The sequence below is a fragment of the Porites lutea genome, chromosome 1 (genome assembly GCF_958299795.1).
Source record: "Porites lutea chromosome 1, jaPorLute2.1, whole genome shotgun sequence".
Classification (NCBI taxonomy): Eukaryota; Metazoa; Cnidaria; class Anthozoa; order Scleractinia; family Poritidae; genus Porites; species Porites lutea.
In genome coordinates, this window is record NC_133201.1 from 44,807,038 (window position 1) to 44,825,780 (window position 18,743).

The following is an 18,743-nucleotide window of genomic DNA, read 5'->3' on the forward strand; positions in this document are numbered from 1 at the left end:
ACTCAATAACTGAGGAGTACTAGGGGCGAGTTTTTCTATGGACAGGATGAAGCGTTAACATTTACTAATTTCTTGCCGGGTAATGGACTGCATCTTTGTCACCTACTTCTGATTGTTGGCAAAAAGCTTTGATTGGGTCTTGATAATTGGTAAACAGCTCTATCAAAGAACTTTGGCAATAGAACAGTTGGCAAATTTCTTCTGAATGGGGCTGGAAGAGACAATCACGATGTATCGGGTTAACTCATTTTCGGCCACGCTGGGAACAGTGACACGACTTTAGCTATAGATTGGCTATCGCTACCAGTCTTCATTTTAACATGAGCATTAAATTCTAATGCTTTTTGTTAAATGGAGTGGATATGTTAAGCTAACAGAAAATCGATATGAGGTCTCCATTAAGTACTATTTTTGTTGTACAATGTTTCGTGATCATAACTGAATAATGTGAAAGAGTAACATCATGAAAAACAATCTGCCTTCGACTATTTTCGTCTCTTGTAATTCAATTTGATTCATTTTAGTTGGACTCAAGCCATCCCAGTAGTCGCTAATAGATAACGTTCATGGAGCGGTATCCCTAAGTGCAGCGTTTTGTGACTTTTGGCGGAAAGCCAAACGCGTAGAGGGCTTACTGTGATACTTACGTGTATCAATTAAAACGTAAAGCTTTTGTTCAGCAGTGACCTACACACTGCAGGTCATTCTGACGGACGGCGTAACTGGACGTCTACAGTTAACAATACATCTCTTTTGTAAGTAGTAAGTAGTTTATTTCCTCATTTTACCTGATGAATATCTTACCAAAACGGAAATCTTTCTTCTGTTCATTCTTGTACAAAGCCGATCTGAACAGTTATACTTCTTTCTTCCCAACTGAAGTACGTCCATTTCATCTGGGGCCGGTAGGCGGGGTGGTCACATCTGGTACGATGAGCTCCTGCAATCATCAAGCCTCCAAAAACTTTTCAAGGGATATCTTAACGCCGTGGTTAAAGTTTTATTTCACTAAATTTTAAAACTCTAGCCTCTTCTTTTTTAATTAATTTACTCAATCAGACGATGGCGATGGCAGTTGTGGTTAACAGAATTCCTACTAGCATATTTATAAGGCTTCTGCCAATCACGGAAAGTTTAAAAATATCACTGTGGTGGTCCTAGCAAGAATGTTTTGTAAATCTACAATTGTTTAACATTTCTGAAACGGCTTAGTCAGAATTAAAAATGTCTGTCATGAGGTACAAGCCGGTATCGATTGGAAAATAAAGCACTGTATAGTCTGGTTTGCCACAGGATCGATGTCCCGCTAGGCGGGGGTGAATAGAGAGAAAGTAGACAAATAATATCAATGCAAGCAGGAGTAATGTGTCTCACATGCAAACTAACTAAAGGAAAAGTAAAAACGTTTAAGTTCTCCCGGCCCGGCTGTCTAACTCAACTCCAAGTCTTTACGTAAGACCCTTGAGATTATTATTGAAATTATTGACACCAATGCTTTAACAGAAAATTGACCAACAATGTTGGGACAAAATCGTTTTGTCGCTTACTTTTTCAAGGATTTGCTGTCTGCGTCGTTGGTTAAGTTTCTAGTTTCTGAGACAAGGCTTTGAGATTTTCTTGGCTTCATTCTTTCTCAACAATCCAACATGCCTTTTCACATCACCCTTTGTAAATGACGGAATCGCTGATTTCAGTTTTAAATTTTGAGTCTGTGGATGAAATCTTGCGATGTGACCATTCAAATGAAACCTCTTCAGCGGCAGTTTCAGTTGCTGTTATTTGCTTCTAAGCATTTTACCCCCCAAAAAAATTGGAAATTTGGCCTTATTTTGAGTGTGGCCACTTCGAGGATTGAAAAGGTTTCATGTGTAAGTCATGCCTGGGCATATCATGCTCTTAACGTACTACCCAACATTGATCAATAAAGAAATAAGTTTTTCAATATCAAGTTACTTTGTATAGGGATTATTTGAGTGACTTTCGTACAAATCCGGTAAACTAATATTTACAAACTTCAGTGGAGACTCGAAGGAGATCAATGCGTGACCAATTCCCTTTACACTAGTATTGGGTCGCGAAACGCCCTTCTCGATCTCACGTTCGGGAAGCTTTATTTTCTCACTTTTCTGCCTCATAAACTTTCGTACAAATTTCTTTCTGCCACGTTTCATTTCCTAAAATTTTTCTTAAGGCCCGTTTCTCATCGTCTACCGAGCCAATTTTAAACGTTCCGTGAAAAATTCCTTAAATGACTGAAAAACAGTCATGAAAATTAAAAGTCAGTTTAAAACTGGTATTTATTTTCTGATGACATTCAGTAATTAACAGGATGAGTATCAGGGGTACCTAACGACGGTTTCCTCCTAAAGACCGTTGAAAATACGGCTATCCAAAGTACTTTTAGACCTCTAGAAATGCATTCTAAGGGGCGCTGAAAAAATTTGTATCTGTTCGGTCATCCTAGGGGAATTTGAGTCTTTTCGAAATTACAAGGGCTTGAGTATTATTTTCCCGAAAATTTTAGATGCAATTTGTCGTACGAAAGTGAGACATTTTCTGATTCCTCTCTCCATCGCATTTTTGAATCCTTTTCTGTTCATTAATCCTTTTCAGGTTGTATTCGCTAGTACAAGATGGAAGAAGAGCCAGAGCGTGAGTTAAAATATGGCTGGTCTACTTTCAAACCCAGATGGCTGCAGATTGTTAACAATGCCAAATGCTTTCTCATGGCTTCTGTGTTTATTTGCATTATTCAAGGTTCGTCGGCTGATCATATTTTCTGTTTGCACCTCGGGGAGTATCCCTTCGATTTTCCGCGACTCTAAATCTTTTTCAGGGAAGATAGAGATGAATATTTGACCCTGTTCCAAACATAATTTTAGTGATCCTCACTTGACCGTGTAGCTCTAAGAAAACGCACTCACTGTGCTTGACCTTGTTACTCTTTCCCAATGTTTTCTTTTGAAGGCCTGAATCTATATTCACTTTTATGAGGGCAGGGATCATCTCATAATATTTTAATTCTCGTTTCGAAAGCCCTTCGCTTCTTTTTGATGAAATTAAATAAAGCCGAGTAGTTCTGGTGACGAGAATGTTGTGAATAGAGTTTTCACTCACGTGGCCATTTATTGGAACAAAAGAAAGCGTTTGCATAAGAAAAGAGTTCAACTCCCAGGATAGGTTTGAAACACCAACATGGCCGCGCTTTCATTGTTTAGCCTACACCAATATGGTCGCCGTGACGTCATGTGAAAACACTCTATTATCTTTGTTCGATCTTTCTGCACGCTTAAACTGAGAGCTGCTTTCCTCACTTTAAACAAGTAGCGTTCAAGACTGATCCCGTGTGAACATGCTACCGTACCTCCGCCCGTTAACGGAAAGCATCCAATTGGAAACTGCTCCTTGTGAACATAACTTAACAAAAATAGGAATCAAACCTGACCCCTAATGTAAAAGTCCGTTTCTTACAGAGAAATGCAGATAAATGCACTCTCGCTTCCTTTGGGGACTTTAATACGAGTAGACCATCAACACAAGTCGAAAAAAGAGAAAAGAGATTGACAGAAAGAAAATGAAGTTGGTTGACTTACCTTCAGGCAATTTTTAGTAACATCATGTCCATATGAGTCAATTAACGTGAAGCGTGAGGCTTCTTGTATTTGTTTATTAACAGTTAATTTGTCTTTTTTCTTATTCTTCATTAGGTATGACTGTTGGTGGATTCACAAATATAAGTCTTTCCGCGCTTGAGAAACGTTTTCAGTTTAACAGCAAGGAACTTGGTCTTATTGCTGCTTCCAACGACATATCCTCTGTATTGCTCATCTGTTTTGTTAGTTTTTATGGGCAGTTTGGAAACAAGGTCAAGTGGCTGGGATATGGGACTATAATAACAGGTTTGTGCAGTTTGGCGCATGCGTAATAACTCCTACTACAAGGAGAAGAAGTTATAGACTTAATAACTGAGGAAACTTATCGATTAGTGAAATGTATAGACCCAAAAGGCACCTAAGGGGAACATGTAAGGGAAATCGTATTCCAGAATCCGGGAAATGTTTGCTTGTGGAATCCGGAATCCTAGGCTTTGGAATCCGGGTTACTGCTCAAGGAATCCCACTAACGATTGGAATCCGGAATCCAAGTTCCACTGACTAAGACTGGAATCCAGTACCTGCAATCCGACATCCACGGCTTGGAATCCAGAATCCAAGAATGTCTTGGTTCCCATGGGGCGAATGGGTTAGAAAAAGAAACATATTCTTTAATATACATGAGTGTGAGTGTTTTTTTTTTCTGCTGAAACTTTTGCATGTCATATAATAATTCCTCGGTTAAGTAGACTGTGAGCAATGCTTTTTCAGTCCTGAGTCGAGTTGAGGTTTGGCAGGATTACAGGTATACCCAACAAATCGAGAGAGTGACTGGAACGGCCTCATAACACTGGAATTTTCGAAGATCAGTTCCTTTTAATTTTCCAAGCCGAAAACCTTTCCCTTTGGTTTCTTGATTCCCTTACTCCGGCGAAATCAACATCTGTTGAATTTTTTTCATAAGGCTTTCACTTGCCCAATCCGGAATAATCTTGTAAATAATTGTGACGGTATTGTGCAATAGAACATGAGCAATGACCTCTCGCGGCTGAAAAAAGTGAAAATAGTTATGTATTTTTTTCTTAGGGATTGGTTGTTTTACGTTCGTTCTTCCTCACGTTATAAGCGACACATATCAGCCGAATTTAGAAGACACCGGCTCGCGGAAAATCGAAGAATGTGTGGTCAGTAACACCACCGGCTTAACGAGTAAGAGCTGTTTCTCTGGATACGGATCAAACAAGTTTTACCTGTTTATCTTCTGCTTTGCCCAAATAATTATGGGTGCTGGTACGACTCCGCTGTACTCACTTGTGCCAGCTTACATTGATGAAAACGTGAATCCAAAAACCTCACCTGTTTACTTGGGGATATTTTATGCGGCTGCCATAACAGGTCCCGGGCTTGGGTTTGTGGTTGGTGGCGCAATTTTAGGTGATGTTTACATACACGTCAAACAGGTGGGTTGACTGATAAGACCACTTCATCTCTTATGTGATCCCCGCCAAAATTCAAGGAGTATCTATTCATTTCTGTATGTCGCTAAATTGTGGCCATTAAACGTTTCGTTCCCCTAGCAAATTCTGTCCTGTGTTATCAAATTCGACAACACTAAATTCTATTCCGTGTTTCTAATTTCAATACTGATATAACGCCAAATTCGATGTCTTGACATCACGTTCTGTCACACCAAATTCTTTGCCGTGATTTCAAATTCGTTTGCACCAAATCCTATGCTGTGTGCCAATTTCTATAACGCCGAATTCGGTCACACCAAATTCTGTAGGACACAATTTTTTTTTACTCTTATACGTCAAATGGCATTAATAGAGAGCTTTACAATCAAGTTAACGGCAATCCTCGATTTATACCACGTGGCAAGTCCTTCCACACGTGCGCTGTACAATTTCTAATAAAACTCTCTAATGTCTGGTTGCTGTCACGCATGCGTTAATACCAATAAGGAGCAAAATGTTCATTGTCAGTCACTAACAGTGTTAAGTAAGAATCACTCCAACTGTCAGTAAGTCAGACTCGGGATTCGTCCTGACAAAGGGCTATCGCGCGAAACATTGGTGATGAATTGACCAATACTATTAACTCGTTTGGTGTTCAGTTCGAAACCATCTTTTTGGCCTCCTTCCTCAGCTACGCAGCACCTTTATTTTCAGATAGTAAGACAGTATGTTTAAGTTATATCATACTTTGGTTACTTCTGCGCTAGTTTTTTTTACCACTCTAAAGGCGTTTCAGGATATTTTTTTCTTGTGCAGTTTAAACAGTCTTAAGATTGCAAAATTTTAATAAAAGGAGTAACGTGACGACATCGTGATGGCTGGGAGCGGAAAAGGCACAAGTTTTAAAAGTATCTTTGAAGTTCGGAAGCTCTTAAGAGGTGAGAGCTCCTTCAATCAGTGACCCAAGAGACTCGAAAAAAATGGAGTTCTCAACAGAAGTCGGACCTATGAGTTCCTGGTTACTGTACTCCAAACGTTCTATACCGCTGATCTACAGGAAACCATGCCAGCAGTGGGAACCAAGGCATTAAACTAAGTTAACATGACAGACATCCCAAGACTGGGATGTCTATAGGTCGCTGATTCGAAATAATATAAATGTGACAGTAAATATTAAGCATGATAAATAAATAAGAATGATGTCGTCGGAAGTTTTTTTTTTTCGGAACTTTCGAGGTCACCAGGTCAAGGTTGGGGTCGGAGGCCACTGGCTTTTGTTTCTTTGCAATGCATATTATTGCCTACCCAAAGTTACTATGACTAGACTTCATGCTCTTTTAATGAGTAACAACAAGATGTCTTTTGTTCATCTTTAGCCAAAGGGAGCCAAATTATCCCCAAGGGACCCTCAATGGATAGGGGCCTGGTGGCTAGGGTACGTCTTGTCTGCTGGTCTGATGATATTATTTGCAATTTTGATCCTTGGCTTTCCCCGCGAGTTACCCGGCTCAAAAGAGAAGCGTGATCAAGCCATCAAAGAGGGGCACTTGCCAAAAACAGATCTCAAGTTGAGACGAAAATTGAAAGATATCTTACCAGCTACCTTGCAACTGATCACAAATCCAACGTACCTGTTTAACACCCTTGCCCTCACTGCAAGTTCACTCTTTGGGGGTGGAGTAGGTCCCTTCATTGCTAAGTTTGCTGAGACAAACTTTGGTGTCCACCCCGCCGTTGCTGGACTGACGCTTGGAACAGTCTTTATGGTTGGAGCTGCAGGTACGTGCAAATTCAGATGAATACACTGTGGAATCTCTATTCAGGGCACACCCTAGCTCAGGACCAAGGCAGGTGTTCCCTGGATACTTGTTAGAGGTGTCACCTGAATTGAAGTTGGGTTGGGGATTGTTAATAAATAATCAACAAATAAAGTATATATTTTTTTATTCTGCCTCGGAATCTGCTGCAGTCATCATTTCAAGCAGCTAGGTAATGTACGACAACTCATGAATATCTTATCTCTGCGATATTGTGTGTCGAATTCCCACAAGTGTAGTTCAACGATTTAAGTAAAATACTTCAAGTTGTGAAAGCTTTTCCTTTCACTGGTTAACTAGCGTCTTAAACAGGGTATCTACTTGGACCAGAAGCGTTTAAAAGAGTGTGAAGGCTTGTGATGAACGGTCTACATTTGAGGTACCAACAATTTTTTTCCAAAAGAATCTAATCCATGATATTAGTAAGGTCCCTCGTCTTAAAAAGGGTAGCACGATAAGCAGTTTTTGTCTTAGGCCTCGTTCAGACGCTGTTCTTAACTTTTCATGTGCCGAACCTAACTGAAGAAGTTCGACTTTGGAGCGACACTGGCGCGACATCTGATTCAGGCGGCGCACCGTGTGTCGAGCCTAAGTTAATTTCGACAAAAGCTGTTCGACAGACTCTGTCGAACCTTTGCCGCACTTAACTAAAACTGCCGTATTAAATCGATTCAGACACCGCTCTTTTGCCGATCATTTAATCGATCATTTACGGTAATTCATCATCAGTTAGGTTCGGCACATGAGTGGAGCGACGTCTGAACCGGGCCTTACACCGGCAGGGTCAGGCCTTGCGGGCCTCAGCGGAACACCTCTACCTAAACTTTGATTTAGTGTCCCCCGGGTGTCATATTTAGTCAACTCTCGCCTTGCGGACACCCAATATAGTCAACTCCCTTTATAGCGGACACTGTAGAAACCTCTAGTTAGTGTCCTCATTAGCGAGAGTCCGTAATTTATTTTTGCCTGGGATTTTACTGCTGTCCATATTATAGGGGTGTCCGTTATAATGGGGTGTCTGCAAGGCGGGAGGTGTAACGGACAGCCCGATAATACAGACAGCATCAAAATCCCAGACAAAAATTAATTGCAGACGTTTGACTGAAATAGACTCCCGCTAATGAGGACACTAACTCGAGTCCCTAAAGTATCCGCTATAAAGAGAGTTGGCTGTACAACTTTTCGATTTATTAGTAACAATCCGTGCTTTTCGCTTTCCTGTAGGTGGTATAGTTTTAGGTGGCTTTTTGGTCAGGAGATTCAGTTTAAAGAAATCTTGCAGACTCTCTGCCAAGTGTTGCCTGATTATCCAGCTGCTTTCAGTTTGGACATCGATTGCTTTCCTCATTCCCGGATGCGATGACATAAATTTAGCTGGAGTAGTAAAACCTTATTACAATAGGTATGAACTGCTTTAAACTAAGTTGGATTGTTTTTATTTAATAGACTATCAGAGAAAATAAAAGGTAAGGGATATTCTGGCTGTTTTCAATTTTTTATTCCTTTTATTAGGGACAAAGAATAATGAAGGGAAAGAAATACGGTTGATAATGATAATGATGATGATTATAATGATAATAATGATGATGATGATGATGATGATGATGATGGTGATGATGATGATGATGATGATGATGATGATGATGATGATGATGATGATGGTGATGATGATGATGATGATGATGATAATGATAATAATGATGATGATGATGATGATGATGATGATGATGGTGATGGTGATGATGATGATGATGATGATGATGATAATGATAATGATGATGATTATAATGATAATAATGATGATGATGATGATGATGATGGTGATGATGACATGATGTTGACGATGATGATGATTATTATTGTCCCATTATGGCTCTTGATTATTGTTATTACTATGTATTTCTCAGCTCCTTGAAAACGTTTCAATTTCATGCTTCTATAGCAAGGTGTAATATATACAATCGAGACTCTAAAGCTACAGAGTGACTATGTGTCCTCTTTCACGAGGGTGGCCACTCAATAAACATTTGACTGTTTCACTTCCATGGCAGCTCTTTAATGGAAACGCGCAGCCCACTGGCTCCATGCAATATGAATTGCAGTTGTTCGTTGGCCAGCATGAATCCCGTTTGTGGACAGGACAAGCTGACATACTTTTCACCTTGTCATGCAGGATGCAAGCAAACAACAAAAACAAAGGTAAGCAAGGTATATTGTTTTTGAAAAAAAACAAAACAAAATAAAACACACATAAAGGTAATATTAAGGTAAGGTTTCCCTGTAATGACCATGATGGTTAATAACTTATAATTTATTACATGGCCGTTTTGGCGTTATTCTTAAAGTGAATACAATACAAACTCTCCCTCGCTGTGGCTCTCTTCGTCCCTCAAAGTAAAGAAATATCTATGTGCTAGTATTTTTCTTTCAGTTATACTTTGTCACGATATTTTTTGTTGCTTTCGCCCTCGAGCTCGTAGCTTTTACTCAAAACTCAAAAGAGCCACAGACCCGAGAAAAATTTTCGTAATGGCCCGGTCATTTCCAGAGTGCGCGCACTATTGTGGCCATATAATGAATTATAGTTCTGTTACGGACTTAAAAGGACACTTCAAGCTCTATAGTGTGTTCATTCTCTTTAATTGTATTAGGTCTCCGTGTTTTTCTTTTTTTTTTTTTTCTTTATTTCTCTTTGCGCGCACTGGCTCATAACTATCAGAAGCCCTGTTAGTCCGTCCGTTCGTCCGTAAGATCATTTATATTGTTCTGTAGCAAACGGCGTTAACGCAAAAATTTCGTACCAGAAAGAGCCTGGCTGGATACCTGCTATCGCTCTCTTTTTTTTTCCAACAATTTAATAGATTCTTGTTCTTCTTGTTCTTCTTCTTCTTCTTAAGCCCAACAATTTAACGTGCATTTTCTCATTTGTTAACTCTGTACATTTCCGATACAAAAATCGGAATATGCTAATATATACTATAGAATTAGTGGATTGCTTTAGCCAGTCTGAGAGTAATTTTTTTGCAATTTCCATCCATTCGTAATTGCTTAATGTGTTGTTTGAGTTTTAGTAGTAATGAATGTTTTTCAACCGTTGGTGGTATAAAATAAGGCTGTGAGAAAATGTAAACACGCGAAACTATCTTTTTTAAAATGTCAATAAACGTTTAATTGAAATGTCACAAATTGGCATAAGTTTTTTGAAATTCCATCTTATGGTAACTCAGGTATATAGCATTTGCGTAATAGTAAATTTATCATTTCAAAATTAATTAGACTGAAAGAAATAAATTTGTAAGAAGTTGGTAAGTTTAAAGACCTTTAAACAGTCCAGATCAGCTTTCGATACTCGGTGGCGTCTTTTCTTTTCACGGACCTTGCTAACTTCATATGCCTTTTTTTCGCTTAAAATGAATATTTTTCAGACACTTACTGACAATCAGGCTTTTGCAGCACCCTCCCCCGCTGGCGATTGACGTGAAGCCCTGTCAGCACGTACAAACAACGGGAAGTTAACTCACGGCCTGAGCTTAACGATGACACCGACCAAGATGGCAAGCCCCTTGTTAAAAATTCGGTAGTGCGAATATTCTGTGGCATTTTCCAGCATGTTTTTAAAACTGATTCGGCTAGAAATAGATAAATACATAAATAAATGACGGAAATGAATACTGAAATAAATGCTTCCTGAAACTGTTACCCTATTTAAGATCAAAATTGTGAATTTCCTACTTTAATTTATTACCCTGCGCTTGAACCGCTGTTCTGAAGAACCGAATAATAACAATTCCAGACCCCTGTATAAAAAAAATACCGTGGGGATGGTAGAGGAATAACCATTCAAAAACATGGAAAGGTACTTTCATTCTTGATTTCAGGCATTCAACTGTAGCTGCGTTGATCTTGGGGGAAACAACACTCAAACCAGTTCAGCAAAGAAAGGTTACTGCGACCGTGGATCTGGATGCAAGAATTACAAATACTTCCTTATGATCAATGTTCTGCTGCTTTCGGCGATTTTCTTGATAGCGATACCAAACAAAACAGTGGTTCTACGGTAAGAAAGTACAGCATTACTAACGCTTATTCCGTCTCAGCTTGCAGCACTTCTACTGAGATGACCTGCCGCAGTAGCTGGCGGTTTTTTCTAGTGTGAATTTCACTTATACGGGCGGGCGAGGTAAAAAGGGAAACCGACGGGGGAGGGGGCCAGGGGAAGAGAGAGAAAATCCTTACTGCGTTCCCCCCTCACCCCCTCCCCATCGTTTTTTCCCAGGTTCGATCTCGGTTCAGCTTTCGCGCGGCTGCATCTCTCACTTCATGTACCTCAAAAGAAAACATACAGAAAAAAAAACCGCCAGCTACGCAGGTTACCACTGTTATGACTCTCAACTATGAAAGTAAAAGAACCCATTCTGCTGATTCACCCCGTGAGAGGGGGGAGGGGGGGGGGTTAGCATATTAAAGTTACGGCATATTGGCCATCTCGCTTAGGGGCAGAAATTGCAGATTTTGATCTCATTTACGGAATTCAGGATGAAATGCCAATTTTTTGTACCGACAAAGGAATCTCTTTACGTTTTTATGTAAATAAATATCTATATGACAAAGAAACAAGTGCTGACGTATAAATTGTGTTGATGTGTGCCCAGATTTTTCTCCCTTGGAGGCCCGGGGTCTAGATTCTCCTTAATACAGACATCTCTTTCTTACGAACATTGGCTGAGATTTGATTAATTGGCTGCGAACAGTTGAACATGTGATATAATGTTAGTTTATTTGGCGAAAAATATTACGGATGATATCAAATCACCATCTTTTCTTATTTATCACCAAACAGCATGCTATCCACATGCATGATCCTATCAGTTTGCAGGACGCGTGACAAATATGCACCAAGGATAAGACCTTGGTTTCCCTCATTTTCCCTTGACTTTTCACTCCATGAGTCTCTCCGTAGCTTAGTGTATAAAGCCCCTATACCCGATGTTCGGAAGATCATAGGTTCATATCCTGTTGGGGACTTCGCTATATGGGGAAAAAATAGCAAAAACGGAGTGAAATAGCATTAAAAAAAATCAGCGAGCGGAGGGAGCCGGTCGGTGGACTGGGAAGGAGTAGCCACCCTTTCTTAGCAAAGCGAGCCGAGCTGTGGTCTGGGGACTAGCCGATTTTTTTCGCGCCTTTTTCCTCAGCTGCGGAGCCTGATCCTAGGCCAATCAAACCTTAACTTAAGGGAGTCCCGTGATGCTTAAATTGAAACTGAAAGAAGTGCACCATTTAGCTGTAGAAGAGCTCCAAAGGGACACGTTCCTGATGCCCTGCGAATAGTGGTTTCAACAGGCCGGACGCCAAGCGTAGCGTCCAGCCCAGGGCGGATAAAGGTTGGGCGGTGAAACGAGTGCGTCCGAGCAAAAAGGTGTGATGCAGTGGACTGGGACTCTGCTTAGAAATGTCGCTTGTTTTCGACTTCGGTCAGGGCTTGCGATGTGGTTTGTACATTAGACACTGCCGCTGTCACTGAATTTAGCGGCTTGATTTGTTTTCTTGCCCTTCTTCCTCGTTCCTTTGTGCTGGTACGCTGTCTCCGTGAGGCAAATGTTGCTATTTTTTGTGGGAAGTTTAGTTGGAGTAGACAAACATCGCTTTCAAAGGGTTTCTTTTATTACTTCCACGACTCTACCACTGAATTATATTTTCGTTCTGCTACTCGCCAATGTCGATGTTATTCCAAAACAAAAACATCTAAGTACTGTCTAAAAAACGAAGGAAAATCTCATCCATGTCCTCCATGGCAAAACTAAAAGACAGCAGATCGTGTTTCATAACTTGATGACGTGTATTTTATAAATGCGTGCAGCTCGTGCAAGGTGAAATTATGCTAATTTCAATCACCATCATCCTTCTTTTTAATTTTGAAAAAAAACATCTCATACGTCTTTCTGTTTCTTCGAAACTTCAAAATTAGTTTTCCCTCAGTTTTTACTGTTTACCTTGTTTTGTTTTAGAGAGAAAAACGGAGAAAAAACCTTACAACTGACCTCAATAAATTTTGTTTACATGCGGTTGCCGGATTTGCAAAGCATTGCGCGAATCGCCATGGCACGTTGCACCCGAGAAGCAAAGTTTGAAGAAATATAACGCCACTATATCAATATATATCAATCTAATTTTTTGTTATGTTATTCAAAATTTATCCCCCTTTAACATATGTAAAAATTGAGGTTAAGAAGTGTTAAGCTTTTGCAAACGAAACGGCGAAAGACGATTAGGTGATATTTAGTGGAAGGAGGAGGTATTCAACACTTTCAAATTAAACTCAAATTTTGGCATTATACGACCAACAAGTTTGACTTATAGACGTACAGACACAAGCATATGAAACTGTTTATTGATATTGTTATGAAACGAATTTATCTATTTAAGATTGTAGCCTGAAATTACAGAAAGAAAATAGGATTTCCGGTTTGCAAAAAGGAAAATTTCGCCAGCCTTCAAGCGCACCGGAAGCGCGGAAAGAGCGCTCGTGCCAGTCCTACTCCGCATCACACATTAAATGAAGAGCGGAGCGCTCGTTTCACCGCCCAACCAGGGCGGATATTAAGGGCGGATAAAGGTTAGGCAGGGCGGATAAAGGTTGGGCGGTGAAACGAGCGCGTCCGAGCAAAAAGGTGTGATGCAGTGGACTGGGACTCTGCTTAGAAATGTCGCTTGTTTTCGACTTCGGTCAGGGCTTGCGATGTTGCGATGTGGTTTGTACATTAGATACTGCCGCTGTCACTGAATTATGGCAGCTTGATTTATTTTCTTGCCCTTCTTCCTCGTTCCTTTGTGCTGGTACGCTGTCTCCGAGAGGCAAATGTTGCTATTTTTTGCGGGAGGTTTAGTTGGAGTAGACAAACATCTCTTTCAAAGGGTTTCTTTTATTACTTCCATGACTCTACCACTGAATTATATTTTCGTTCTGCTACTCGCCAATGTCGATGTTATTTCAAAACAAAAACAACTAAGTACTGTCTAAAACACGAAGGAAAATCTCATCCATGTCATCCAAGGCAAAACTAAATGACAGCGGATCGTGTTTCATTATTTTATAAATGCGTGCAGCTCGCGCAAGGTGAAATTATGCTAATTTCAATCACCATCATCCTTCTTTTTAATTTTGAAAAAAACATCTCATACGTCTGTCTGTTTGTCCGAAACTTCAAAATTAGTTTCCCCTCAGTTTTTACTGTTTACCTTGTTTAGTTTTAGAGAGAAAAACTGAGAAAAAACCTTACAACTAACCTCAATAAATTTTGTTTACATGCGGTTGCCGGATTTGCAACGCATTGCGCGAATCGCCATGGCGCGTTGCACCCGAGAAGCAAAGTTTGAAGAAGTACAACGCCACTATATCAATATATATCAATCTAATTTTCTGTTATGTTATATAAAATTTATCCCCCTCTAACATATGTAAAAATTGAGGTTAAGAAGTGTTAAGCTTTTGCAAACGAAACGCTGAAAGACGATTAGGTGATATTAAGTGGAAGGAGGAGGTATTCAACACTTTCAAATTAAACTCAAATTTTGGCATTATACGACCAACAAGTTTGACTTCTAGACGTACAGACACAAACATATGAAACTGTTTATTCATATTGTTATGAAACGAATTTATCTATTTAACATTGTAGCCTGAAATTACAGAAAGAAAATAGGATTTCCGGTTTGCAAAAAGGAAAATTTCGCCGGCCTTGAAGCGCACCGGAAGCGCGGAAAGAGCGCTCGTGCCAGTCCTACTCCGCATCACACATTAACGAAGAGCGGAGCGCTCGTTTCACCGCCCAACCTTTATCCGCCCTGCGCCCAACATTTATCCGCCCTGGTCCAGCCACTGCTCGCAGAGTACGTGGCTGATATCTACACGTACGTACATATTCAGTCGTTAATATTCCATAATCTATCTCAGTCAACATTTGCCTACCTTATTTTATTTCATCAGGTGCGTACCAGACAATCACAGGTCTTACTCTCTCGGATTTCAATTCATCTTCCAGCGGTCGCTCGGGTTCGTACCAGGGCCCATCATTTTTGGATGGATATTTGATTCGGGGTGTCTATTTTGGGGGGAAAGTTGCAACAGACGAGGTCGATGCCAAATATACACTATGTGGAATATAGCCAAGAAAATAACCATCTTTGGATTTGTAATGAGAGGTAAATATCTAATTAAAGTGACAGATAGTCATTAGAAGGTTTCAGATGAGTCCGCTTTCTGATGAAATCAGCAATCCGCAAAATATTACAATACTCCGTTATTTCAGGGTCGTTTCTGTTATCACAGAAACACTTACTAGTGTGGTTGGAAGATTACCTTAGTTTATAAATGATAATTAGTAACAAGTCACCCTTCTGAAGGTTTTTCTTTTTATTTCGTTATGCATTACCAAACCTCGAACCTCGAAATTGACTTTAAAACACTACAAATTGCCAAAAGACGATCCCAGCCTTTCGTTTTGTCCCACTAGCAACGACGACGGTGACAGCAATGAGAACAGCGAAAAAACTAATAGGTTTAAAGGGGCTGTGTCACGGCAGTCCAGTTCATTTTGTTTAATTTTGCCAATTACTCTCCCTCAGTCGCTATGGAACTTACAGTATGCAAAGAAATGACATGCAAATAACAAAATCAGAGATCCGAGACAACCAAATATGTCTCCTGAGCATTATTTTTGAAGTTGCAAGCAGCAGGGATCAACTTTGAAAAACTGTTAGGCTGAACAGCTTTTTCAAAAACCCTACTGATTTCAATCCGTTTCAATCTTCTTCAGTTTTGCCCATCCTTGGCATCTGTTGTTTCTCTTATGTTATTTTAACCTTCCTTTAAAGTTTTGAGCGGTTATTTATATGTTTCACTTAATTTAACGGGCATTTTGTAATTTCCTAATTTGGCTGAATTTCGTGACACAGCTCCTTTAATAACCAAAACAACAACTTTATACGTGCAACACACTTTGTACATTTCTTTGCCTTCGCTGCACGACTACGACATAAAAATACCTAATTTCACGTTTTGTCGAAGATGTAACACAAGACAACGACTTTCTTTTTCGTTTCCTGAACCCCGATGCAGTACAGCTGTCTTTTAGAATTCAAGTCAAGAAAGACGAATTGAACGAGATGGAATAAACGCGATAAAGTTTAGTGAAGTTTTTGCAGCCGTCGCCGTAGTTGTTGCTTTAGGGAGCTTTAGCATCGACGACGGCAACGGCAGCGAAAACGTCAGATTTAAAATGAATTCTCGTCTTTTCAATCTTTGTCGCGTTTATTCCAGTTTGCTGAAAATGGCAAGTGTAGGCGAATTTCCCTGGAGTTGATTTCTTGAGGAGCGCCCTCAAGTTTAGAGAGAGAAAAAGAGATTCGTCGTCGCTTGTTTACGTCCTCCATAAAACTTGCAATGAGGCATTTTCACGTCGTAGTCGTGCAAGGACGGTGAAGAAATGTACAAAAAAGCGTGATGCACGTGCAAAGTTGTTATTTTGCGTAATAAACCTATTGCTTTTTTGACGTCCTCTTTGCCGTCGCCGTCGTCGTTGCTAAAGCTCACTAATGTCCACAGACTCAAAAGTTAGCACTGCATACTAAATAGTTGATACCACTGACGTGAAAGTACTGCTGAAGATGTTTCATTTGACTGCATGGTCACACTGGCATAGGATTTCATCCACAGACTCAAAAGTTAGAACTATACATACTAAATTAATATATATTACCATGTGAACGTATTGCTAAAGAGTCTTTTATTTGAATCACAGACCATAGGATTTCATCCACAAACTGAAAGGCTTCAACCACTTAACGAGACTTCATCATTCTTTCTAGGAGGCTTGGAGGATGTTATCCACCGAGGCTAAACTCGATCTGCATAATTCTTCACATCATGATCATACTCAGCCTCGTTCAATAATTATAATTGTTAAATCTTAAGGTGCGTTCGATTGGGAAATCCGGATTTAGATTTCAAAATCTAAATCCGGATTTCCCAATCGAACGCGAGATCTGAAAACGGATTTCACCCCCGAGAAATCCCTCCTCAGGGTGGATTTCAATTAAGAAATCCAAATCCGGATTTCATGGATTTCCTTTTTACCGTTCGATTGGGAATCCGAAAAAGGATTTGCAAAACTATTGCCGTGAATAGTGGTCTTCTTTTTGCTTGTGCGCGTGCAAGACCGCTGTTCTTAAGGACAGTTTTTCAAATCCTTTTTCGGATTTCGAACGGTAAAAATGAAAATCCAAAAACAGATATCTCAGCGTTGAAATCCGTTTTCGGATTTCGCGTTCGATTGCAAATTCGAAATCCGGATTTTAAAATCTAAATCCAGATTTCCCAATCGAACGCACCCTTGGTGTATACTGTGTCAAGGTCTCTCAATAGCTTTATTTCCTTTATTTTAATTACAGGTATCTCTATACTTCTTTACTTCCTTTCTTTCTGGTTTTGCAAACCAAGTTACGACAATGAAAGTCATCACAGCAGCAAAGAAATTGGCCAGGAAAATATGGCTGACAATTCAATGAACGGTGATGCATTGGGCAGCACAGAAAGTGCTTTATAAAGTGTCTCAAGGAATTGTAGGGAATGTTAGCTGGATAGACCATCTAGTGATCGGAGGAAGGACCACTGACCGACAGCCGACACACTTGATCTGAATGTTGAGATAATGAAAGGGTCAAAGTCAAGATAAACGTTATAAAAAGCACTCAAGGTAGAGCAACAATAAGCCTATTTGATTGGAAATAATCAAGGATTTCATCAGATGTCAAAATTTAAAACCTATACCTTGCATTTTACATAGACAGTATTTTTCTCGCCACAATTTCACGATTTTCTTTACGTTATTTGATAAACTATACTAGAACTCATAGATGATGTAATATATCAAACATGAGATGCAGTGTTTCATCACCAGATGAAACACCGAGAAGAGAGTTGAAAATACGACGCGCAGCGGAGTATTTTTGACGAACTTCGAGGTGTTTCATCTGGTGATGAAACACTGTGTCGAATGTTTGATATTTCTTCTCAAACAAAATCATTTTTGAAGGAGAAATTAAGGATGCAAATACTAAGCAGTGTTTCATCCGATTTCCAAACACTCATTAAACATTAATTTCCTTTGTATTTTCTTAATGAATTATTAATGAGTTTGAGAATTCTTACTAAAGGATGTGGTCTTCCTACACATCCCTGTAAGGTTTTATTTCTTTTACTTTTTATTTTTATTTTTTTGCTGTACTTGTCATTTGCTCGCGTGATATTATTTTTTAAGTTCTGACTATTAATAGGCGTCGGATTCTTTGTAGCTAGTGAAAAAAATAGCATGTACAAGAGGTTTGAAAATTTGCAGCAGACGCTTTTAAAGGGATAACATTTGGGCTTCAGACATTGAACTTCACCCCATATCATATTCAACGAGAAACGTTACAGTAAACAACCGCTAATAAGAACTTGTGGTTTAAGAGCTCTCTCCTCCGCATAGGCTCCTGCCGGGTTAGACTTTCAAAAAAGTCCTTCGTCCGATTTCATATGGAGCGGGAGGAAAGACCTCTCGCGACTTCGTCGCTCGCGGTCGGCCGCGCTCGCCAAGAGATCGACTTGTAGCAAGTCTACTGCCGGGTATCCCAATAAAAAATAGCAATAATCGAAAAATAGTAAGCGCGCGGGGGACGATAGGAAGAGGGAAAAGCGGGAGCTTCCTCTCTTTCTCCCTCCCATCTTGCCCCGCGCGCTTACTTTTTTCCTTCTCCCCAGTCTCCCTACGACACAAAGAGACCTCTGGGGAGGAGAAAGGGTTTGGGAACTTGCTGACAGAAATTCCACACTTTAT

The 18,743-nt window shown here is 39.9% G+C and overlaps 1 protein-coding gene across 1 annotated transcript; it reads left to right on the forward strand.

The window, feature by feature from the left end:
* Nucleotides 1-708: 708 nt before the first annotated feature.
* On the forward strand, nt 709-17,783 carry LOC140952401 (solute carrier organic anion transporter family member 4A1-like). Its single transcript, XM_073401830.1, has 10 exons — nt 709-755; nt 2,614-2,757; nt 3,708-3,899; nt 4,680-5,053; nt 6,427-6,829; nt 8,092-8,269; nt 8,919-9,066; nt 10,746-10,924; nt 14,855-15,069; nt 17,317-17,783. Exons 2-10 carry the CDS (start codon nt 2,634-2,636, stop codon nt 17,469-17,471), a joined length of 1,968 nt encoding a protein of 655 aa, XP_073257931.1. The 5' UTR covers nt 709-755; nt 2,614-2,633; the 3' UTR covers nt 17,472-17,783.
* Nucleotides 17,784-18,743: the final 960 nt, after the last annotated feature.